The sequence below is a fragment of the Neomonachus schauinslandi genome, chromosome 13 (assembly GCF_002201575.2).
Source record: "Neomonachus schauinslandi chromosome 13, ASM220157v2, whole genome shotgun sequence".
Taxonomy (NCBI): domain Eukaryota; kingdom Metazoa; phylum Chordata; class Mammalia; order Carnivora; family Phocidae; genus Neomonachus; species Neomonachus schauinslandi.
Window position 1 is genome coordinate 28,902,374 of NC_058415.1, and position 25,510 is coordinate 28,927,883.

General features: G+C 39.5%; 1 protein-coding gene across 1 annotated transcript in view; it reads right to left on the minus strand.

The window, feature by feature from the left end:
* The window catches only part of FANCC (FA complementation group C), a 281,479-nt gene that overhangs the window by 161,310 nt on the left and 94,659 nt on the right, over positions 1-25,510 (minus strand). The window contains exons 3-5 of the mRNA XM_044920602.1: positions 18,192-18,434; positions 9,865-9,949; positions 5,318-5,412 (exon numbers count right to left, since the gene is read on the minus strand). Of these exons, the coding sequence (XP_044776537.1) occupies positions 5,318-5,412; positions 9,865-9,949; positions 18,192-18,356 (345 nt within the window). The 5' untranslated portion in view covers positions 18,357-18,434. The remainder of the gene's footprint in view (positions 1-5,317; positions 5,413-9,864; positions 9,950-18,191; positions 18,435-25,510) is intronic.

Genomic DNA, 25,510 nt, shown 5'->3' on the forward strand with positions numbered 1-25,510 from the left:
CTTTTCAGTAATGGTGTTGGGACAATGGGTATACATGTGGAAGTAAAGTGAAAGTGGATGCCTACTTAGAGCATACAAAAAAACAGTTACACTGACCTAAATGGGAAAGGCAAATCAATATACTTTTAGAAGATAATATGGAAGATTTCCATGATCTTGAAGTGGGGAAAATTTCCTTAAGCAAAATACAAAATTATTAAACACAAAGGGAAAGATTGATAAATTTGACTACAATAAAATTTAAAATGTCTTCCTTAAAAGAAAGAAATGTAAACACAAACCACAGAATGGAAAAAAACAGCTACGATATATATAAAATAAAATCGTACCCAGGGCACCTGGGTGGCTCAGTTAAGTGTCTGCCTTCGGTTCAGGTCAAGATCCTGGAGTCCTGGGATCAAGCCCCACATCAGGTTCCCTGTTCTCCCTCTGCATGCACTCTCTCAAATAAATAAATAAAATCTTAAAAAAAAAAAAAAAGGTGCCCAGATTCAGTACATATAAAGAATTTCTACAAATCAATAAGAGAGACAGCCAAGTAGAAAATTAATTAAGAAACATGAACAGGAATGCCACAAAACAGGTGCTCAACTTCAGGGAAATATTAAAACCATAATGGATACTACCACACACATCCACCAGAATAACTGAACTTTAAAAGTCTGACAATGCCAAGTAACCAGGAGGCTATGGAACTCTTATACACTGATCATAGGAATTTAAACTGGTACCACCACTGTGGAAAGCAACTTAGTATGAGCTGATACAATTAAAGATACGCATATAAAATAACCTGTAATTCCCTCTTTTTTAGAATGCTATTTTCACAAAACAGGGCATGTGCAAGGCTTGTTCACAAGTGTTTGTAAACACGTGTTTAAACACTAAAACACATTCTCTTACTCTCCCGTTGCTCTTCTTTTCCTTTGTAGTTCTTTATAAAATATAGGCTTTGAACCCTGGATATGCAGGAGAGAATGTTACAGCAACTCTGTTCCTACTTCTCCCCAACCAGAAACAAATTCCCATCAAAGGCAGAGTGGATAAATAAACTGTGATACATTAATAAAATGGAGTGCTATACAGCAATGAAAATGAACACGGGCCAACCACAACATCTAAGATCATGGTTGAATACCACAAACAATTCTGAACAAAATAAATCAAACACAAAACAATAGTGTATTATTTCATTTATATCAAGTGAAAATAATAAGCCAAACTGCATAATTAAGTGGTAAAACCATAAAGCAATGTAAATAAAAGCCAGCCTAGTGGTTACTACCAGAGGGAGACAAAGGAGCATGTAAGCAGGAAGAGGCATCTGGGGGCAGAGAGCTTAGAGGAGGCAGGTAATGCTCTGTTCTACTTCCTGACCTAGGTGATAGTTACAATGGTAGTTACAAAAATAACTGCAAATTATTTTGTAATAATTTGTTAAGCTTGTCATTCATGCTTGATACACTTTTCTGTATGTTTGTTAGATTCTGTATAATTTAAAAGTCGTTTGTTTTTTTAAGAAGAATGAAATAGAGGACTAAAGCAATACATGTAACATTTGGATATTACTTAGCACTGCATTTTGAAAGGGAATAAAGATGAAGTAAAACCCTTTTCACTGATCTCTGCACCTGATATTCTGTTGTTTTCTTCGCATCAGAATAAAATTCATAGAGGTATGGTCTTGCCCAGAGAAGACAGGTATCTCCTAAATTTGGCAGGCCTGGTATCTCCTCCTGGATTATAACCTCTCAGAACAGACTATCTTTAGATCCACTGCTATATCCTCAGCCTCTGGTGTAGGGCCTGACAAACAGTAGGTGCTCAAAAAGTATCCGTTCAGTTGATTCACCAGTAAAACCAAGTTTTTCAAGAACCAAGTATTCCGAAAAGAGGTGAAAGAGTTCTGTGACTTCAACAAATCTCTAAACTGTAAGAATAGTCACTGAGGTGGTTATTTGATGAGACATTTGAGGTTACCAGTAAAACTTCAAAAACAGAAACAAAAACAAATACACTGTATTAATGTATTTCCAACATATTAACATACGCTAACATATGGCCAGCAAACAAAAATTTTATTTCATCTCAGTTCTAAGAATACAACTCATACAACTCAGTCCAACATTTTCAAATTTAATAATCTGAATTTTTATTGAATTTTAGAATTTATGGAGGAAATTCGTAGTTTTTGACTCAGGCTGTTTCAATCACATTCCTTGAACTGTAGAATCTGGCTATTTCTCACACCTCCCACTCAACCTATTCTCACCAAGGTGATTCCTCCTAAGTGGCTAAATCCAAGCACTGCTTTTCGGTCCTTATCTTGCTTCATGCTCTAGAGCGGCCCTGTCCACTACAGTGGCCACTAGCCACACGGGGCTACTGAGCACTTCAAATGGACTGAGTACGATGAAGATAGTAAGTTTTTAATTTTTAAAAATTTTAATTAAATTTAAGTTTAAAAACTGACACTTTGTTCAGTTATAAGTTTCTTTGTAACAATTTGGGTATGTGAGCCTACTTTTTCAACTGTAAATTTTATGAAATTGAAATACAGAGCAAGAACTTCCAGTGAAAATTTAGCATCTGAATTAAGATGTAACATGTAGATACAAAATGTAAATGTAACATACACACTGGATTTCAATGACTTAGTATGAAAAGAGATTATAAAGTAATCTCATTAATAACTTTTATATTGATTATATGTTAAAATGATAGTATTTTGGATATACTGGGTTGCATAAAATATTATTAAAATTAATTTCACTTATTTATTTTTGTCTCTTAAAGCAGCTACTGGAAAATTTAAATTATCTATGTAATATGTATTTTATTTGTGTTGGACAGTCCTGCACTATAGCATTAGATATGAATGACCACTCATTCCTTCTTGAAATGCTGCTGGTTTTCTCCTTCTACACCTTTGACTCTCTGTTTCTGACCCGCAGTGTGGCTTATTCCTGCACTCACTCCTTAAATGCCAGTGTCTCCCAAGGTTGTCCCGAGGCTCTTTTCCCTCCCCATGCCAGCTGCCCTCCCTGGGCAATCTCACCCTCACCCACGGCTCCACTGTTCCCAAGCCCTGAGGATTGTCAGCCCTCCTATGTGTAAATCAGCTCACTTTCCTAAGAACAGTATGCTCAACTCCATCTACACCTAAGGACATCTGCACTTAACCTGCCATTACATCTTTTGAATATTTACCTTATTCATATCATAAGTCTGGCCCCTTTTCTCCATTTCATTCAGGGCTGCATGATTTCTCACCATCATCACTACAATAGCTTCCAAAGTGCTATCCCTGCTCCCTTCCAAATCAACTTCCTTTTGCTGTTAAGTTTCTAAAATTCACACCTGGCCAAATGACTTCTCTGTTTAAAATACTTTGGCTTCCCCACTGCCTTCAAAATAAAATAAAAACTTCTTTATTTTTTTTTAAGATTTTATTTGTCAGAGAGAGCGCACAGGCAGGGGGAGCGGCAGGCAGAGGGAGAAGCAGGCTCCCCGCTGAGCAAGGAGCCCAACGCGGGACTCTATCCCAGGACCTCAGGATCATGACCTGAGCCGAAGGCAGACTCCTAACCGACTGAGCCACCCAGGCGTCCCAAAAACTTCTTATAATTATACATTAGGCTTCATGCTTCATTACCAGCCGTCCAAAATCCCAAGCTCAAGCATTATCTAAGTACCTGCAGTTCCCTGAAAAGGGCATGGGCTCTCTCCAATCATCTTTGCGCAAGTTCTTTTTGCTGACAGGAATATCCTTCCTAAAGCTCTATCCCTGCTCTCCTAGTCACCCTTCAAAACTCAGCTGGTATATCACCTCCTGCAGGACTCATCTACAAACCCCCAAGTCTGAGCAAGTGTCCTCTGTATCACCATCACACCTGTACATAGCTCTGGTTACCAGTGAATTCCCTGATGGCAGGAGTTAAGATTTTAAGTTAACCTTCCTGTGCTATACTTTATATGTACCTACTGATAAATGAACGCAGTATTAAATAAGGGAAATCCACAGAATAAAATGCAAGGCTAGAAATTTTAAAACAGGCTAATAAAGTCATGAGTTTAAACGAAGAAAGTTGACCCAGTGACCCTAAAAACACTTTATTACATGCCTTATTTCAGGACTTAATGAACTAGTCAATATAAAAATATATCCTAAGTAATCATTAAAACATCAAATACTCAACAAAAGCAACAATTTAAAAAATTAAAGACTATATATGTTATTCTATTTCTATAAGCTTGTTTTTCATACCTTTTCTTCCCTAATTCTACTTATCAGTTCCTTTCTTTAGCTCTTTACAGTAATTTACCTTCCAGTAAAGTTTGCACCCTTTCCTTCCCCCACCCAATTCTTTTCATTTCTACTGTCCCTTCAATTCTTCTTTTAAATCTAAAAGAAAAACACAAACACTGTCTTTGTCAGCTCTGTCAGCAATTTTGTATAAAACAAAGTAATGGTAAAAAGCAGTGAATGGAATGAGATCACCAGTCAGACTGATAGACAAAACTGTATGCATTAATCTGGGTGGGTGATTTCATAATACTAAGCAGCTAATCTGAACCATATGCATACTAAGTGGAGTCTGACCGGCATCAGCGAGTCCTTGGGGTTATTACAGCAGGACAATGGCGGGTATAAGAAAAGAACAGCAACTTGCTGGCGGTGAGGGCAGCCACAGCCCAGCCTTACAACATTCACCAACTTGTGCCTGTCCTTCCTGTGGGGGGAATGCAGGACGCTGTCAGCTAAGCAGCCTAGCACAGTCAAGGAACCGATTTGACGGTGAGCAGCAAGCAGCAGCCAACAAGCACCGGATGCTAGTCTGAGCACCCTGGCCCGGATACCAACTTGAGGATATAAAATAAAGACAGCAGCTCCCAGGGCACTTCTAAATTTTCATTTTACTACAGATTAGATCCTGAGAGAGGCAAAGAAATACTTAGACGGAAATTATGTAAGTATTTAAACTAGGTTGATAAGGAGAAACAATTTTTTGAAGGATCACAATCGCTAGAAGGAAAGAGAGAACATTCTTTTCATTACCTGAAAGTAATTTTTCAAAATCACACAACGTGAGGTCTTCCAGGCATGAAAAAGTTCACCCTAAAGACTGCTATCTTCTGGAATTCATAATCAAGCAAAAATGAAATCTCTTGAATAACTTTACACCCAGCAAGATAATGGAACAGTAAAGACTGTATTTGAAAAAGTTTCTAAAACATCATAGAACTGGACTATCCAAGGAGCACCTTTAAAAAATCAATTTAACGCAAAGCAGCGCAGGGCAAGATTTACTCTTACCCGTGTCCAGGAGTTAAGTTTCGATTCTTCAGAATTCTGTGGTTCTTTATTAATCAAACAACATAAGCACCATATTAGAATTTTTTGGCTTTCATCTGCAAAAAGGAAAACTAAAATAAGTAGGTTTTATCAAATAGAAAAGATAATCAGTATACAAATTTTTTAAACACTGTATTTAAAGGAAATACATGTATTATATTTTAGGAAAATCTCTAACTATTAAATTCACAGAACAAGCATCCAGGACCATGTGTGAAACTTCGTGGGGTTTTTTATTCTTGTGGTTTTGGGATCACTTATGCTTAGCCCTTGTGTGGTCAATTACCTTTCTGACACAGCAACAAATTTTTTTTTTTTTAAGATTTTATTTATTTATTTGACAGAGAGAGACACAGCGAGAGAGGGAACACAAGCAGGGGGAGTGGGAGAGGGAGAAGCAGGCCTCCCGCCGAGCAGGGAGCCCGATGCAGGGCTCGATCCCAGGACCTGGAATCATGACCTGAGCCGAAGGCAGACGCCTAATGACTGAGCCACCCAGGTGTCCCTGACACAGCAACAATTTTTAAAGCCAAAAGAGAATGATAGAAATAACTAAAAGAACTGCACTTTTCTCAAGATCAGTTCTCTTAAAGTATATTGCAAACTGCTAGTAATTTCAACCTTTTAAAAGCAATATAACTGTTATAGGCAGTAGTCAATATTAGTCTTAATCTTTTAATTTTCTAGTTTCCCAAAACACCCTCACTTGTTAAAAACAAAATTAACAAAAGGATCGTTTTAAAATATATTCTGTTTAGTACTAAATGGTTTGGATAAAATAGAAGCCTCTTACACGTTCCTCATTCTTTACTCTAAAATTTAAAACTTTACCAAATATGTGATGAAAACACTGAACTTTGAAATCTTATACTTGGCAAGAATATCTACTCGGTGAGCCATTTTCTTCTTCCTCATTTGGTAAATGAGTCCATTCCAGTTGGAGATTTTACAACACAACTGAGAAGCAAGAAGGATGCCTAAAACTGAAGATGTCAGTACCTACACGAGAGCCAAGCAACCGTGGCCTTCATCCGAAGACCATGGAGTGGTGGCTGAGGAAGCCCAGCACCTGGAATCAATCCTCTGCAGAATCACCTGATGCCCTTTACCCTCTCATCTTTTACGGTCTCATAAACACAGCATTTCTAAGAGCTACGGTAACAAGAAATAAGAAAAATATAAACTGCAGTAAGCTACCCTGCATTTTCAACCATACACCAAAGAACACTAATAGTAATTGTTTATTAAACCCTTTTTTCCCCATAAACGTCCTAAGTTTATACTCCCCTAATAACACCTCTAAACAAACTTTATCTGGTATTATTTTGAGGGACATTGAATTTTTTCCTACTTTTTATGAGCTCAAATGTATCACTGGCTTGCGTATTATAGGTTAATTTCATGAATCATGTCATTTAACCTCCGAAGATCCTAGGATTCTTCAGGTTTAACCGATGCCACTGATTAAAAATTTGACCGTTGTACTTCCTATGCTTTAAGTATTAGAAGCAATTCTAACTATCTTCATGTCACAGAGTGTCAGACACATCCAATGATATACTTATTACACAAGCAGCTTCCCCTGTTAGAAAACTTAAGTCATCTAAAAGATGGAAATTTTCCCCAGGTGTTGAGTGAATATGCACACTTAGTTCAACAAGTATATCATTTTTCAAATTTTTCTCTCAAAACAAAACAAAAACAGAGAGCAGCCAGACAAATGTTCACCCAACCTTTGGGAGGTGCCTTCCTTTGCCCAGAGTCAATGTACTGAAATGCACGGAAATGTACTGTTAATGAACTTATTTTGCTTTAGGGATTTACAGATGCAAGCCATCACTTGTTATTCATGAGTGCCACCAACACTCACTGCAGGGCAGAAGGCTTCTGTCAGGCTCCTCCCTGAGACCCCTAGATTCAGAGTGGACATCCTGCAGGGCAGTTAAGTGAGATGGGAAAACGCCTGAGGTTCATCATGCAAGCAGTCACTGCCAGCAGATCTTCGTGAAAATTTGGATTCTAAAAATGAGTGGAAGGGAAAAGAATATACCAGCATATATTTGCCACCTAATATTTTTTTTGGTATCCTGAACTAAAATTCCAAATGAAAGCTAAATTAATTCTTTAAAATTCAGGTCACCTGGGTGGCTCAGTTGGTTAAGCGACTGCCTTCGGCTCAGGTCATGATCCTGGAGTCCTGGGATCAAGTCCCGCATCAGGCTCCCTGCTCGGCGGGGAGTCTGCTTCTCCCTCTGACCCTCCTGTCTTTCATGCTCTCTGTCTCTCATTCTCTCTCTCTCAAATAAATAAAATCTTAAAAAAAATAAAATAAAATTCTTTTAAAATTCCTTCATCTATAATTTAAAAGTGTGAAAGCAGCATTTTTTAAGACAATAAATATTTATTATTTTAAGCTGCCAAGTTTGGGGGCAAATTTTATATAGCAATAAATAGCAAATAGTGAGGTTATAGCTGTTATGTTTAATCATGAGAGCATAGCTCAAAACAACCAGTCAGAATTCCAAGAAGGTGAAAGCGATAAGTTTATGCAGAGAACACCCCTGAATAAAAGGTGTTCCCTCCCTTTCCATTATCAGTTTTTTCTCTCCTCTTCATGGTGTCTTTTCCTTTCTGAATCTTTCCTCCTTTTTTATTATCCTTATTTCTGATCCAATTCTCACTTAACATTATGAGAGACTTAACTTCTTTCTTTGATGGAAACTCACCTTTCCTGTATTTAAAAAGTTATTCTGTTATTATAAAACCATAAGAAAGGACCCTTTCCTGGACAAAAGTACCCAACTAGCAAAACAACAGTAGCAACACAGGCAAGACTTGATTCATCATGGAGTTCTGTTGTCTGTCAGTCTCCACTAAGCTCAGAACCCAAGGCACACCTCAAACAGGAAGCTGAAATTTAACAGGCAGTTCGAAACGTAACAGAGGCACAGAAACAAAAAGAGATGAAGGATTTGTTTCCGGTTGTCAGAGGGGGCCAATGTAATGGGGATAGGTGCAAAGGAAAGATCACAGACAGATACAAGTTTAAGGCCCTAGGGATAAATCAGTCCAGCCCTTTTACAAATAAGGGATCTGAAACCACGCAAGTCTGGTGACTTGTCTCGGAAAGTCCTGAATCATCTACTGTTTCCTAAGAGTCGGCCCCAGCTCGACCTCCCCTGAAAAACTTCCTTTCTCTCTCAGCTCCCTGTTCTGAGTCAGGCTGATCTGCTGAGGTCTCTTTTCTCTGTGACTGGATGCTTCCAGTGAGAGAAATTGTAGCCATGTTTTCCTAGGCCTCACATATTTAAAAAAAAAAAAAAAAAAGCTTAGTAAATACCTGTCCAGTAAATATATACATTCACGTGAGGCTGGCTGGTGTTAAAGCCAGAACTGGACCACTTCAACCACGATGATGTGATACACAGGATGGATCATTACAACAATGCAGGCTTTAGAGGGGTGGGATCCTGGCTTTTATCAGTTTTACATTATGGGGAAAGTGATTTCCTTGCCCTAATCCATAATTACCTATCCTGCAAAACTATCATCAAGTAAATATTACACGAGCTAAAAATACAGCCAAGTCAAGGCAATAAACCTCAACGGTACACCTTCCGATGTGTCTGCTTCCCCTACGCTTGGCCCTAGGACGACAAAAAGAACTAAAACCACAGTTCCTGCTCTTGAGAGGCATTCAGTCCTCCAGGACATCAGACAGGCAAACCAACAATTACAAAACAGTGCAGTAAGTGCTGTAATTAAGGGAGATGCGATCAGCTATGGAGACACTAAGAGAAGTTCCTAACTCAGCCCCAGCAAAACTATTCCAAAGAAAGTTTAAGAGGACAGGAGATGAAAACAGAGCTCCAGGCAAAGGAATCACATGTCACAGGTCCTGACATCATGTACGTTCAAGTCACTGTAACTCGACCTGGCTATCATGTGTGTGGTGTGCCCGTGGAGAATTACACAGGAAATGAGGCTAGACAGGTAGGCAGGAGGTCAAGAAAGGAACATCTACCCCCAAAGTGTCCCCAAATTCCTCTTCACCTTGGGTAAAACCACAATCTCACCCCTAAATAATGTCAGGGCCATGGGAGGATTCAGACACTGAAAAATGATTTTACACATGGAAAATGTGAGTTAACATGAAATTGTGAAACAAGAAATTATTTCATTATTATCACCATTTCACGCTGAATTAAAAATGAGGTTATGATAATCATCTGGAAGAGTCTACTCTATAATACAAGTTCTGTTTTCTTACAGATCTGCATGTGTATAGGTGTGTGTATGTACGTGTATGTGAGATTATCTATATGAACATATATGGACAAGAAAAGGATGCCATCTTTCTAATGGAACAATGAATAAATCTTAATAGTTGTTTTGTAAACAATGGGACAAAATTTGTAATTTGAAGCTCTGTATTTTGTTAAACAATGCAAAGATTAAAATTATCATTACAAGTTTGTATTTTGAGAAGACACGTTTTGAATTCTTACCAAATGCTAAGATAAAAGGATTCCAGCAAGTTCTTGCCAGCAGTTGACCAATTGTGGGGAATCTTTCAATGATCGTATTTGAATCCTGTAAAAGAAAATTATGTTTTGGTCAACAAAATACTTTTGTTGACCAAGTTGAACTGATACTACAGGTTGAAGGAATCTGAATATTTAGTATTTCAGAAAAGGAGGAATTTCAAATAAAATTTAACAAGTAACCACCTAACTTCATCCTTAAACCACATCATCAAAACTAAGATGTACAGCACATTTACATAAAATCAATCTTGTTACAAAATTATCTTTATTTTACTCATACTTAGGAAAGCCAATTTGTTTAAAAATAACAAAGAATGTGTAACAGTGAACAAAATATTGTGGGTGATTAATAACTATATAATCCTATATCTTCATCCTGGTTTTTTTACTCTACCATAAGAGAGGTTCTTAATTCAACTTTACTAGGGCTATTTCAAAGAAGGTTTGGGAGGACAAGAACTCTGGAACTTGTAAAAAGAAACAAAAGCAGCCAAAGCATAAAGATATATGTCTCTGTTTATTACGATTTCAGTTACTATATGCTAAATGACATCATACTTACTCTACAACAACCTGAGACAAAAAAAAAAAAGATCAACCAAATAGAAAACAGCTTAAGATTAAACAATCTACATGCTATTGTACAACTGGCCCTCTTTCCACTTCTTTACCTTTCAAGAAAGTTCAAAAATAAGACCTAAATGAGGTAATACGTATATAAGCTGAAATATAAGTTGCTGCACCAATAAATTCTTCATATTCATCTTAGCATCAAGGCCAGTCCTAGACTTTCTGGGACCAATTGAAAGCCAAGTTGCGTAAGTCCTATTACAGAAAAACAATTTTAAAAGGTAGCATCAGGAGAGGGGGAAAGATGGCGGAGGAGTAGGGGACCCTATTTCAGCTGGTCCCCGGAATTGAGCTGGCTATCTACCAGACCACTCTGAGCACCCACGAAACCAGCCTGAGATGTAAGAAGATCTGGATCTCTACAAACAGAATTTCGCAGGTGGTTGGTTTTGAGGTACGAAGCAGAGAGCCGTGATTCTGCGGGCAGATATTGGAGGATAAACAGCAGCAGGAGGGAGCCTGGCCATGGGGATCCTACACCGCCGGTGAGTGACAGCCTCGCGCGCTGTGAACGGGGCACAGACTCGCAGACCGGTAGTGTCGGGTAAAGGACTTTAGGGCAGCCCCCGGCGTGGAAACCCAGAGCGGCACTGTCGCGTGCACATGAACTGCAGCCCCCTGGATGGAAACCCGGAGCAGCAGGGTTGCGCCGGTGAACTGCAGCCCCCGCGGGACAGAAACCCAGAGCGACAGAGTGGCGCGCACGCGAACTGCAGCCCCCTGGATGGAAACCCGGAGCGAGGGAGTCGCGCGCATGCGAACTGCAGCCTCCCGGGACTGAAACCCGGAGTGCTGGGGTCGCGCTGGTGAACTGCAGCCCCCGGGGCGGAAACCCGGGGGGTGGAGTCACGCATGCTTGGGAACTGGGAGCGGCTGGAGGTTTTAGAAGCACAAAGGGCAGAGATGTGCCCTGACCTGGAGACAGGACTGGGAGCGCTGCGGAGGGGCACACAACCCAGGCCGCTGCAGTTTATAGCAGCACGGACAGAAATGGAGACAGTATGGCCTGGAGGGCTCACTGAAGAACAGACTGCGGTCTCTGCTCTGAGGCAGAGGGTTGGAAACGGGTCTCTTCTGCTCTGACTCGCAGAAGAGACGCGGAAAGCCGCCAGGGGAAGGCGCCAGAGAACAAAAGCCCCAAAGACTGATTCCCACTGAGCCCATCCCCCGCCACAGGGGGGCAGGGCAACTCCGCCCAAACAGGGTTGCCTGAGTAACAGCGCGGCAGGCCCCTCCTGCAGAAGACAGCCTGGGAAAACAAGAGGCCAGCAACCCTAAGGTCCCAAGAAAACAGGTGCATCTTGCTTGGGTTCTGGTCAATAATTTGGACTATGTACATTCCCTCAAACACCCATCAACAGAATGACTAGGAGGAGGAGCCCCCAAAACAGAAAAGACTCAGAGATTATGACTTATGCTGCAGATTTACAAATGGATGCAGATATAACCAAGATGTCGGAGATGGAATTCAGGCTAGCAATTGTGAAGACAGTGGCTAGAATGGAGAAATCAATTAATGGCAACATAGAGTCTCTAAGGGCAGAAATAAAAGGTGAATTGGCAGAACTTAAAAATGCTATCAATGAGATCCAATCCAATCTAGATAATCTAACAGCTAGGGTAAATGAGACAGAAGAGAGAATAAGCGACCTGGAAGACAATATAATAGATAAAAAGGGAAAAGAGGAGGCCAGGGAAAAACAACTCAGAATCCATGAAAATAGAATCAGAGAAATAAGTGACACCATGAAGTGTTCCAATGTCAGAATAACTGGAATCCCGGAGGGAGTGGAGAGAGAGTGAGGACTAGAAGATGTATTTGAGCAAATCGTAGCTGAGAACTTCCCTAATTTGGGGAGTGAAACAAACATTCGAGTCCTAGAGGCAGAGAGGACCCCTCCTAAGATCAAGGAAAACAGGCCAACACCCTGGCATGTAATAGTAAAACTTGCAAATCTTAGAACCAAGGAAACCATCTTAAGGGCAGTTAGGGGGAAGAGATTCCTTACGTACAGAGGGAGGAACATCAGAATAACGTCAGACCTATCCACAGAGACCTGGCAAGCCAGAAAGGCCTGGCAAGACATATTCAGGGTACTAAATGAGAAGAACATGCAGCCAAGAATACTTTATCCGGCAAGGCTTTCATTTAGAATGGATGGAGAGATGCAGAGCTTCCACGACCGGCAGAAGCTGAAAGAGTATGTGACCACTAAGCCGGCCCTGCAAGGATTATTAAGGGGAGTTCTATAAAAGAAGACCCCAAGAGTGATATACAACAGAAATTTACAGGGACAATCTATAAAAACAATGTCTTCACAGGCAACATGATGACAATTAATTCATATCTTTCAATAATCACTCTCAATGCCAATGGCCTAAAAGCTCCCATAAAACAGCACAGGGTTGCAGACTGGATAAAAAGACAGGACCCATCCATATGCTGTCTACAAGAGACTCATTTTGAACCTAAAGATACATCTAGACTGAAAGTGAAGGGATGGAGATCCATCTTCCATGCCAGCGGACCTCAAAAGAAAGCTGGGGTAGCAATTCTTAGATCAGACAAATTAGATTTTAAACTAAAGTCTGTAATAAGAGACACAGAAGGACACTATATCATTCTTAAAGGGTCTATCCAACAAGAAGATCTAACAATTGTAAATATCTATGCCCCCAACATGGGAGCAGCCATCTATATAAGCCAACTGTTAACCAAAATAAAGAGTCATATTGATAACAATACATTAATTGTAGGAGACCTCAATACTCCACTCTCAGCAATGGACAGATCATCTAAGCGGCAAATCAACAAGGAAACAAGAGCTTTGAATGATACATCGGACCAGATGGACCTCATAGATATATACAGAACATTCCACCCTAAAACAACAGAATACTCATTCTTCTCGAGCGCACATGGAACTTTCTCCAGAACAGACCATATACTGGGTCACAAATCAGGTCTCAACGGATACCAAAAGATTGAGATTATTCCCTGCATATTCTCAGACCACAATGTTCTAAAACTGGAACTCAATCACAAGAAAAAATTTGGCAGAAATTCAAACACTTGGAAGCTAAAGACCACTCTGCTCAAGAATGTTTGGGTCAACCAAGAAATCAAAGAAGAACTTAAACAATTCATGGAAATCAATGAGAACGAAAACACATCGGCCCAAAACCTATGGGATACTGCAAAGGCGGTCCTAAGGGGGAAATACATAGCCATCCAAGCCTCACTCAAAAAAATAGAAAAATCCCGAATTCACCAACTAACTCTACACCTTAAAGAACTAGAGAAAAAGCAACAAATGATGGCTAAGCCACGCATTAGAAGAGAAATAATTAAAATTAGAGCAGAAATCAATGAATTAGAAACCAGAAACACAGTACATCAGATCAATGAAACTAGAAGTTGGTTCTCTGAAAGAATTAATAAGATCGATAAACCACTGGCCAGACTTATCCAAAAGAAAAGAGAAAGGACCCAAATTAATAAAATTAGGAATGAAAGGGGAGAGATCACGACTAACACCAAGGAAATAGAAACAATTATTAGAAATTATTATCAACAACTATATGCCAATAAACTGAGCAATCTGGATGAAATGGAGGACTTCCTGGAAACCTATAAGCTGCCAAGACTGAAACAGAAAGAAATTGACAACCTGAATAGGCCAATAACCAGTAATGAGATTGAAGCAGTGATCAAAAACCTCCCAAAAAACAAGAGTCCAGGGCCTGATGGATTCCCTGGAGAATTCTACCAAACATTCAAAGAAGAAATAATACCTATTCTACTGAAGCTGTTTCAAAAAACAGAAACAGAAGGAAAACTTCCAAACTCATTCTATGAGGCCAGCATTACCTTAATCCCCAAACCAGGCAAAGACCCCATCAAAAAGGAGAATTTCAGACCGATATCCCTGATGAATATGGATTCCAAAATCCTCACCAAAATCCTAGCTAATAGGATCCAACAATACATTAAAAGGATCATCCACCACGACCAAGTGGGATTTATCCCCGGGATGCAAGGGTGGTTACAACATTCGCAAATCAATCAATGTGACAGAACACATTAATAGGAGGGAGAAGAACCATATGGTCCTCTCAATTGATGCAGAAAAAGCATTTGACAAAATACAACATCCTTTCCTGATTAAAACTCTCCAGAGTATACGGATAGAGGGAACATTCCTCAAACTCATAAAATCCATCTATGAAAAACCCACAGCGAATATCATCCTCAAGGGGGAAAAGCTGAGAGCCTTTCCCTTAAGATCAGGAACACGTCAAGGGTGCCCACTCTCACCACTGTTGTTCAACATAGTACTAGAAGTCCTAGCAACAGCAATCAGACAACAAAAAGAAACAAAAGGTATTCAAATTGGCAAAGAAGTCAAACTCTCTTTTTTCGCAGATGACATGATACTTTATGTGGAAAACCCAAAAGACTCCACCCCCAAATTACTAGAACTCATCCAGCAATTCAGTAATGTGGCAGGATACAAAATCAATGCACAGACATCAGTTGCTTTCTTATACACTAACAACGCAACTGTAGAAAGAGAAAGTAGAGAAACGATTCCATTAACAATAGCACCAAAAACCATAAGATACCTCGGACTAAACCTAACCAAAGAGGTAAAGGATCTATACTCTAGGAACTACAAAACACTCACGAAAGAAACTGAAGAAGACACAAAAAGATGGAAAAATATTCCACGCTCATGGATTGGAAGAATAAACATTGTTAAAATATCTATGGTACCCAGAGCAATCTATGCCTTCAATGCCATCCCGATCAAAATTCCAATGACATTTTTCAAAGTGCTGGAACAAACAATCCTAAAATTTGTATGGAATCAGAAAAGACCCTGAATCGCCAAGGAAATTTTGAAAAAGAAAAACAAAGCTGGGGGCATCACGTTGCCCGATTTCAAGCTATATTACAAAGCTGTGATCACCAGGACAGCATGCTACTGGCACAAAAACAGACATACAGACCAATGGAACAGAATAGAGAACCCAGATATGGACCCTCAACTCTATGGTCAGATAATCTTTGACAAAGCAGGAAAAAAACATGCAATGGAAAAAAGACAGTCTCTTCAATAAATGGTGCTGGGAAAATTGGACAGCCACATGCAGAAAAATGAAACTCAACCATTCTCTAACACCATTCACAAAGATAAACTCAAAGTGGATGAAAGACCTCAATGTGAGACAGGAATCCATCAAAATCCTAGAGGAGAACATGGGCAGTAACCTCTTTGACATCGGCCACAGCAACTTCTTTCAAGATACATCTCCAAAAGCTAGTGAAACAAAAGCAAAAATGAACTTTTGGGACTTCATCAAGATAAAAAGCTTCTGCACAGCAAAGGAAACAGGCAACAAAACAAAGAGGCAACCCACAGAATGGGAGAAGATATTTGCAAATGACACTACAGATAAAGGGCTGGTATCCAAGATCTATAAAGAACTTCTCAAACTCAACACCCAAAAAACAAATAATCAAGTCAGAAAGTGGGCAGAAGATATGAAAAGACACTTCTCTGAAGAAGACATACAAATGGCTAACAGACACATGAAAAAATGTTCCTCATCATTAGCCATCACGGAAATCCAAATCAAAACCACACTGAGATACCACCTTACACCAGTAAGAATGGCAAAAATGGACAGGGAAAGAAACAACAAATGTTGGAGAGGTTGTGGAGAAAGGGGAACCCTCTTACACTGTTGGTGGGAATGCAAGTTGGTACAGCCACTTTGGAAAACAGTGTGGAGGTTCCTCAAAAATTTAAAAATAGAGCTACCCTATGACCCAGCAATTGCACTCCTGGGTATTTACCCCAAAGACACAGATGTAGTGAAAAGAACGGCCATATGCACCCCAATGTTCATAGCAGCAATGTTCCGCAATAGCCAAACTGTGGAAAGAGCCGAGATGCCCTTCAACAGATGAATGGATAGAGAAGATGTGGTCCATATATACAATGGAATATTACTCAGCCATCAGAAAGGATGAATACCCAACTTTTACATCAACATGGATGGGACTGGAGGAGATTATGCTAAGTGAAATAAGTCAAGCAGAGAAAGTCAATTATCATACGGTTTCACTTATTTGTGGAACATAAGGAATAGCATGGAGGACATTAGGAGAAGGAAGGGAAAAATGGCGGGGCGGGGGGGGAGTTGGAGGGAGAGATGAACCATGAGAGACTATGGACCTGAGAAACAAACAGGGTTTTAGAGGGGAGTGGGGAGGGGGGATTGGTTAGCCCGGTGATGGGTATTAAGGAGGGCACGTACTTAATGGAGCACTGGGTGTTATACAAAAACAATGGATCGTGGATCACTACATCAAAAACTAATGATGTACTGTATGGTGACTAACATAGCATATAAAATTAAAAAATAAATAAAAATAAAAGGTAGCATCAGTTGCTCATACAGACTCTGTCTTTCCTCCTAGTTGCTAAAAACACATGAACTCATATTGTCAACATAAATAATTCTTTAAATTTCTGACTTGCTTCTTTGATTAAGGGAAGAAAAATGTAACACAAGAACACCTATATTAAATGAATATATTTAATAATAATATATTAAATGAAAATTTCACTTTCATTTTGAATTAGAAAGTAAGTATAAAACAAAGAATATTTTCATAATATGAAAGCATGTTAACTCATAAAAATATCCATTGCAATAAAAATGAGAAATGTCAAAATGAAAAAAATATCAAATTTTAAACACATTATACAACAATAGTGAAGACACTCAAAATCTTAATATTCACCAGAAAAGACACTTAAGATATTCAAAAGAAGATATCTTATTTATCATTTCTTGGTAGAACCTGCTTTAGGACAGCATTAAAGAAAGGGTAAGCACTGGGGTGCCTGGGTGGCTCAGTTGGTTAAGCGTCCTACTCCTGATTTCGGTGCAGGTCATGATCTCAGGGCTGTGAGGTCAAGCCCAGTGTTGGACTCCACCCTGGGCATGGAGCATGCTTAAGATTCTCTCTCCTACTCTCCCTTTGCCCCTCCCCCTAACTTTTCTCCCTCTATTAAAAAAAAAGAAAGAAAGAAAGGGTAAGCACTTTGGAAAACTCTTCAATATTTAAGAGATGAAAAGGACTTTAAAAGAATCTCAATTATTACTAACAAGTATCAAAGTCTTTTTTTGTTGTTTTTTTTTTTAAGATTTTATTTATTTATTTGACAGAGAGACACACAGCAAGAGAGGGAACACAAGCAGGGGAGAGTGAGAGAGGGAGAAGCAGGCTTCCCACTGAGCAGGGAGCCTGAGGCGGGGCTCGATACCAGGACCCTCCGATCATGACCTGAGCCGAAGGCAGACGCTTAACGATTGAACCAGCCAGGTGCCCCTAAGTCTTGTTTTTTTTTTTTTAAACAACTTTATTGGTCAGGAAGTCTCATATGACAATGTAACTACTCGAGGAGACTGAAATCATAAGAAATCAAAGGTCAGGAAACTGCCCTGTCTGTATTACCTATGGGTAATTTGTCTTTCTAATCCATCAAGACATCAGGTCAATACCACAAGTTCCTGACCCTAGATAACGTTCAGGCTTGGTTAAATGTAGTAGAGATTCGTTATTTTGGTCCACCACTTACCATCTCTTTCAAAACTTCATACATCTGCCTCAGGAACTCCTGAAATCGAGGTAGGTGAAGGCAGGTATCTTGCTGGGTTTCCAAAGTGGAGGCCTGGTCCCACACAGAAAGCTTCTGCAGCCAAAACTGATAATCAGAAGAAAAGCCTACTGAATCTTGAGCCATCTTGGAAAAAGGGAAAAGGTGATGAACCTTCACAGTGGCCTGCCAAGCACTGAAGGAAACAGTGAGCACACATCAAATCTAGAAAAAAGGGGAAAAATGAAACATTTTTAAAAGGATTTTTACTGGTGACTTCATATTCCACTGATGAGTGAAAGGGGGAGTATAAGGGACTAGAACAGAATGCCTTCTATGGAGTCATCTTTGAATTATTTTAAAACATGTCACCCAGCTATAGCTCCAATATTCACCTTCTGAACTTTTTATCATGGGTAATATTCCACTAGAAATCATTATATCTTCACAGACACATGCTAATTATGCACAAAAAGCACACACCTAATAATACTTTTTATCTCCTTTTAAGATTGAGCTATTTTTAAATGTTCTGAAGTTCATTTGGGTATTTTAATGTAATGGGAAATCAAAAACATCCATGGGTGTTTAATAATAGTCTGTGTCTAAAAAATGTTTTTTTAAGTTTTCATGTTTTATATGCATTTCTGGCTTCTCATTTAGGTGTTAAAGAAAATCTCTATGCACTACTGTCTACTGAAATTTCTTCCCAGTTTCTCTTCACTTTTCGGAAAAAGTAAAATAATTCATTCCACATGCATCGATTTGAGCAACTGATTTAATTAAAGACTAGTATATATGCTTGATCTCAGTTCATTCACAAGAAGAAATCATATTTTAGTAAAATATGAAAAACTGCAATTATTGAGGTGTACTAGTCCTAAGGGATAGAACACAGCCCATAAATTTGACTTACCACACATGAAGTACATGTTAGAAAGAACCGTGGAGTGGCGCAGTGAGCGTGGGCCTCAGGCAGAGCTGGCTAAATAAACCCCAGGTGCCCCACCACCACCCCAGCTCCTCGCCATCCTCACCCATAGAAGCACACCGTGCAGAGGAGGAAGAGCTGCTTCTTAACCATGCAGGCTTTTACAAGGTCTTCGACTTTCTTGGGGCAGGGATGATACTCAGCTATCTGATTTCAAAAGACAGCTCTGCAAACAGTGAGTTTAAACTTTCAGCAGCAATAATTAACAGATAAAATGGTCCCAATTAGGTGCTAAAAACATCAACATAGGGGTTTCAATACTAAAGAAGAAAATAAAAATATTTAAGGAGAGCATACAATTTGGTTGCAGTACAAAAAACTCTAGACCAGGAAGGTGGAAATTTTTAAATGGTCCTAAAAACTTGGTCTTAGGGACCATGAGGAAAAAAAAGGTTTAATCATAGAAGAAATATATGCATCTTGTCAAATGGCACCTAATAGCCAAAACTTTATTCCTTCTCCCTAATTCCTCCCTTTCTCTCATTGTCCTCCTCATCCAAGCCATCACCAACACCTGTCAATTCTACTTCCAAAATAAAAATGCATGATTTCATTCAACTTATCCACTTCTTTCCAACTCCACTGCTGCATTCCATCCCATCCCCATCCATTTCTTCCCCTAGAGTCTTCTACCTGGCCCTCCCCTCCCCCCACCCCTTTCCAATTCTTTCTCTACAGTCCACAAAACAACTTTCCCAAATGAGAATCACACCCAGCACACTCCTGCTTAAAACCTGCCCCCAACTTCAAAAGCTTCTACAGACTCCCTGTAGAAAAGATCCTAGCTCCTTCTCCTGGAGTCTCTGAACTCCTGCAAAAATTTAGCTCTGGCACCTGCTCTCATTTCCTACGCTGTGCACCTGTCCGGTCCAGGCCTCTCATCTGTTCACCGTCAACACATGGAAGCCTTCCCTGCTTCACTGCTTTCTGCTCATTCCTCCATAACTCCTATCCCATCCCCTAAGTCTTGTTTTTTTTTTGTTTTTTGTTTTAAAACAACTTTATTGGTCAGGAAGTCTCATATGACAATGTAACTATTGTCAATGTAATTATTTGCTCACATAGTTACTGCTTCTTCCACTGGTATATAATTCCCTGTCTCCTAGAATTTAACAAATGCTTGGCAAACAAGAAATATTGGATAAAGGAATGAATAATTCACTCATATTTTTCAAAGTATAGTTCTAAACTAAACGCCATAACAAAATGCTTTTCCAGATATAGCAATTTAATTTTTAAAAGGTAACTTCCCCAGAAAAAAAAAAATTTTTTTTTTAAAGATTTTATTTATTTATTCATGAGAGACAGAGAGAGAGAGAGAGAGGCAGAGGGAGAAGCAGGCTCCCAAGGAGCAGGGAGCCTGATGTGGGACTCGATCCCAGGACTCTGGGATCATGACCTGAGCCGAAGGCAGACGCTTAACCATCTGAGCCACCCAGGCGCCTGAAAAAAAAAAAAATTTTAAGGTGTATCTATGTGAAATTTAATTAATATCCCATTTAGAAATACAGTAATAGCTTATACTTACATACACTTACTATGCTCTTGACAATATATTAAATGATTTATGCACACTAATTTAATCCTCTAAGCAACCCTATGAAATGGGTATTATTATCATTATCTTCATTTTACAGAGGCACAGAGAGATTATGTAATTGCCCAAAGTAAGATTATGTAAAAGCCCAAAGGAAGTAACTGCTAGTAAATAGCAGATCTACAGGTTGTGGGATTTGATTCAGAGTCTAGCTCTAAAGTCTGTGCCCTAAACAAAGAAATAAACCAAAGAAACAAATTAATGAATTTCATACATAGTTCATACAGTTCTAGATGAGGCCTGTTTAGATATTCGGAGACACTAAACTGAAGACCTTTTTGGTAGGAGACAGAAAACATTATTTTATTATAGCCAAATTACAAACAACCTTTTGCTTAGCAATAGGAATACATCTGATTGTTTTAAATGGAAACAGCTTTAGGGATCATGTAGCCATGGTTCTGAGGGCCTGTTCACAGCCGGTCTAGGGGGAGATGGTAATGGCTGGGAAACAAGGAGACCTGATTGTGATGCTTAGCAGTGGGAGTGCTGCTGGTATTTAGTGCCCAGGAGCCAGGGATGTTGAACATACTGCAATGCACTGGGACAGCATCACACGAAGAAAAATGGTCTTACCCCAAAGGCCGATGACACCTCTACTGAGAAATGATGACCTAATCCGAACACCCTGGAATGGGCATCTGTTGACTGTGCCTGTTGAGCATTCCTCCTCCCTTCTTTTGGTTACAACACCTCACCGTCCCTTGAAGAAAGAACCTCTCCTTCATTCCACAAGTCTTGGTGAGTCTATTAATCAAGGCACCTTGCGGCATCAGCCAAGAGGTGAGATGATGACTCAGGTTAGGCAAACCAGACCCTGTGCTGGGAATCTGAATCTTGAATAGACTGACATAAGGATGGAACGAAGTCATTCCAAAGACTCTCTCAGTCTAGATCCCTAAGGCCACCCTACATCATGTCCTTAACAAGGTATAGCTTTCCAGCTATTTTTTCTAAAAGATTTTATTTTCGGGGTGGCTGGGTGGCTCAGTCAGTTAAGCATCTACCATCAGCTCAGGTCATGATCTCAGGGTCCTGGGATTGAGTCCCACATCGGGCTCCTTGCTCAGCAGAGAGCTTACTTCTCCCTCTGCCTACCGCTCCCCCTGCTTGTGCTCTCTCTCTCTCTCTCTCTCTCGCTGTGTCTCTCTGTCAAATGGATGAATAAAATCTTAAAAAAAAAAAAAGATTTTATTTTTAAGTAATCTCTATACCCATCGTGGGGCTTGAACTCACAACCCTGAGCTGAGATCAGGAGTTGCACGTTCCACCCACTGAGCCAGCCAGGTGCCCCTCAGCTCTCTCTTTAATTCTGTCCACTACCCGGGGGCTTTCTGCAAAATCCTTTTTTTCCCCCTTAAATTAGCCACTGTTGATTTCTGTGGTTTCAGAAAAAAAAAGCAACTACAAACTGATAGTTTCATATATACTGATATAACATCTAATACAAACTAGATAGTGGGCTGCAGGCAACAAACCTTTGAAGAAAGAAGAGGAATTTAGAACTGGTTACTGGGCCAAATCATAGAAAACAGCAAGGAAACTTCTGTTTGTATTAGGGTATCGGAAACCAGAAGTCCATGGAACAAGAAGGGAATACAGGTCAATGAGGTATTGCCTATGATCAGGGACGCTACCTCATTATACTCTTCTAGTAGGAATGGCCAAGTGAAAGATTGGATTATCAAAAAATGATGTCTGGTGATCTGCAAAAAAAACAAAAAAACAAAACCCACCTCTCCAACCAGGAGGCCAGTTGGTTTTCGTCAATGATATTGGGCTATCGTAAACATAATCAAATGGTGACTCCAACTCAAGGTGTACTTTCAGATGTAGATCCTAACTGGAATAAACTAGTAACCACCACCCCCACCCCCACCCCCCCAGCACCTAGAATGCAGTTACGAAGCTGGTAATAAATGCATTTCTCCATTGGGATAACCTGAGGACATGAGAAAGCAGTTCACTTTCACCTCCCTTAAAGCAGTTCACTTTCACCTCCTATCAACTCAGAACACGGTGTATTACACTAGTCTACCATATTGAAGTTATCAGGTTGACAGAACCTAGAGACAAAGAAGACACAGGTGCTTTGCATGTATTCCAGATGGTGGGATATAAATCCCATGAACATACAGGGCCTGCCACTTCAGGAAGTTTCTTGTGATCCAATGGTCCGTACAAGACAGAATATGCCCTTTAAAATAAGGATAAACAACAAACTAGTACCAGTGGTTGCCTCCAATGTGGAGACCTGGATAGCTGGATGATAAGTGCAGAAAACAAACTTGGGTTTTACTGTCCACCTTTTTGCACCTTTTCAAAAACATTTGGCTGACATCTCTGGGACTCATGAACATAAACTTGCATGGGTTTTAGACCATTTATCTGCTTCTGGCTATTTTTTGGCAATGAGAAATATGGGTAGGGCCCAGAGCAAGAATCACTGCACAGTTGGTTCATCCTAAATTGCTCTGCCACATATGACCCAGCAGATCGAATGGTGTTTAAAGTGTGTGTGGAAGATCTGGATTCTGGGCAGAGCCTATAGCAGGCCTCAGTGACTGGACTGATTGTCCAAGCCACAAAGCCGGGTGTGCCCAGCAGTACTCTATCATCATGTGCAAATTATGCCTGCTTGAGCAAAATGCATGAGTGAGGTTTTTGGATGCTGTGTATGTCTTCCCTGCTGTGTCATATAATTTTTTTTAATTCCCTTCCTTCTCATTTTTCCCTCTCCTACTTACTACTGCATATATAGAGTATATTATTAGTAAATAAATTTTCTAAAGTCTTAATTTACCAACTATCACAGAAATGGGAAGAGGAACTGACATCCAGAAATTCTGGACCTGAAGCCAGAAGCATTAACCAGGCATTACTTCAGATTATCTCCTATTTTGAAGGGAAAGCTAAATTATGTTAGTTGGAAGTGTTTTAAAAATTCTTTGTGTAGACAGCAGCAGGTCTGAATGTCCTGAGTAACCAGCAAGTGCAAAGTAGTAGATATCTGTGGGTTTTGCCCATCTACCACCCTTTTTCCTGTTCTTTTAACATGAATGCACCCCACTTTTGCACTGAAGAACTGCCCTTCTTCCATTCCATATATTCTTACTAAGACTATGGATCAAGGTGTGCCTCCTTAAGAGTGAGAGAGTTACATAGGTCTAACAGATGAGGCTAACAGCTAGGAAAGAATGCTATGCAAATAAAATAAAGTTTACGTCTCTTTATCTGACACCACTCATAAACAGCAGACTTTCACCCAACAGAGAGAAGAGCTTATGATGATGTCACTTAAGGCACAGTTGGTACAAGTTAACAAGTTAACTTTTGTTTGTTTCTTCCCCCCCCCCCCAGTTTAATGAATATCTTTAAAGACACCAAAAAGCAGACAAGACAGCCAAATGAACCCCTATGCACCCATTAACTAGTTCAAGCAAATCACAGACATCATACCACTTTACCCAAAATACTTTGATTTGTATCTCTTTTCTAAGGACTCAAAAAGAAAAAAGAAACTTAACTACGCTATCTTTCACACCCAATAAATCCAGCAATAATCATCTAATAGCCCATCTAAGTTCAAATTTCTTTAAAATTTCCCTTTAGGTTGGGTTGTTTATATTAGGATCCAAACAAGATCTACACATTGCATATGGTCAATATTGATATTTCTCCTTTACTCTGTAACAAAATAATATAAAAATAAGTGTCCCTTAATCTGTAATAATTACCCCTTGATTTTTTTAACTTTTTCATAACATTCATCCCCTGAAAAAAACAACCAATAGAAGAAGCTAATAGAATCTATTGTATTGACTAGTAGAATCTTTCAAAGGTGCATTTAGCTGATTGCATTTCTGTGGTGTTAGCATGTTTTGCTATCCCCTATACTGCCTACAAACTGAAAGCACGATTCAGAGGTTTTTTTAGATTTAGGGTCAACGTTTTCCCAAGAATACTTCATTTGTAGTGGTGTGTGCTTTGAATCAAACCAGAAGGCATATACTGGTTGTCTCATGTACCATAATGTTGAAACTGATCAGTTGTTTCAGGTACTGTCAACCTAATCCATCCATTATAAAGTTCACCATCAACCCTTTCCTGAATGGGCTTCTGAACTGATGATCATTTTAGATCCATTAGGGGTTGAAAAATAGTGATTTTCCTATTTTATCCATTCTCCTGCATTTTTATGATGTTTCCTGACATATCAAAGCTGTACAGTTTTAGGTAGTAAGAATAACAATCTTTTCCTATGGAAATCCAATGTATGTCTCTCTAACCCTGTGAAATTGCCAAAAGAGTTGCTAACTTCTCTGACCCCCTCTTGCAGGTTCTCAGTCTCTCCCAGCTTCTCAAGAAATGGCAATGCCCTGAGGGTGAAAAGCTGCTAAAGAATCTGTTCAGTACTCTGCACTTCCTTTCACACCAGGGGCTTAACCCCTTGAGTACTGACTTCAATGGCTTCAAAAGATGTTTTATCTGGCTCTTCTAGGCACTGTAAATGGCTGGAAGTAGAAGTCTATCATAAATTCTCTTGATTAACCAGGATAGGTGAGGTAAACAAAAGTATGGTACATAATATATTTAGTGTAAACATACTTAATTAAAATTGCATCCAATTTCAGTCCTATTTCAGGTAATGGTAGACTATACAATTGAGACCAACCCACCTACTGAGCATGGAATACAAAAACATAATTTAAA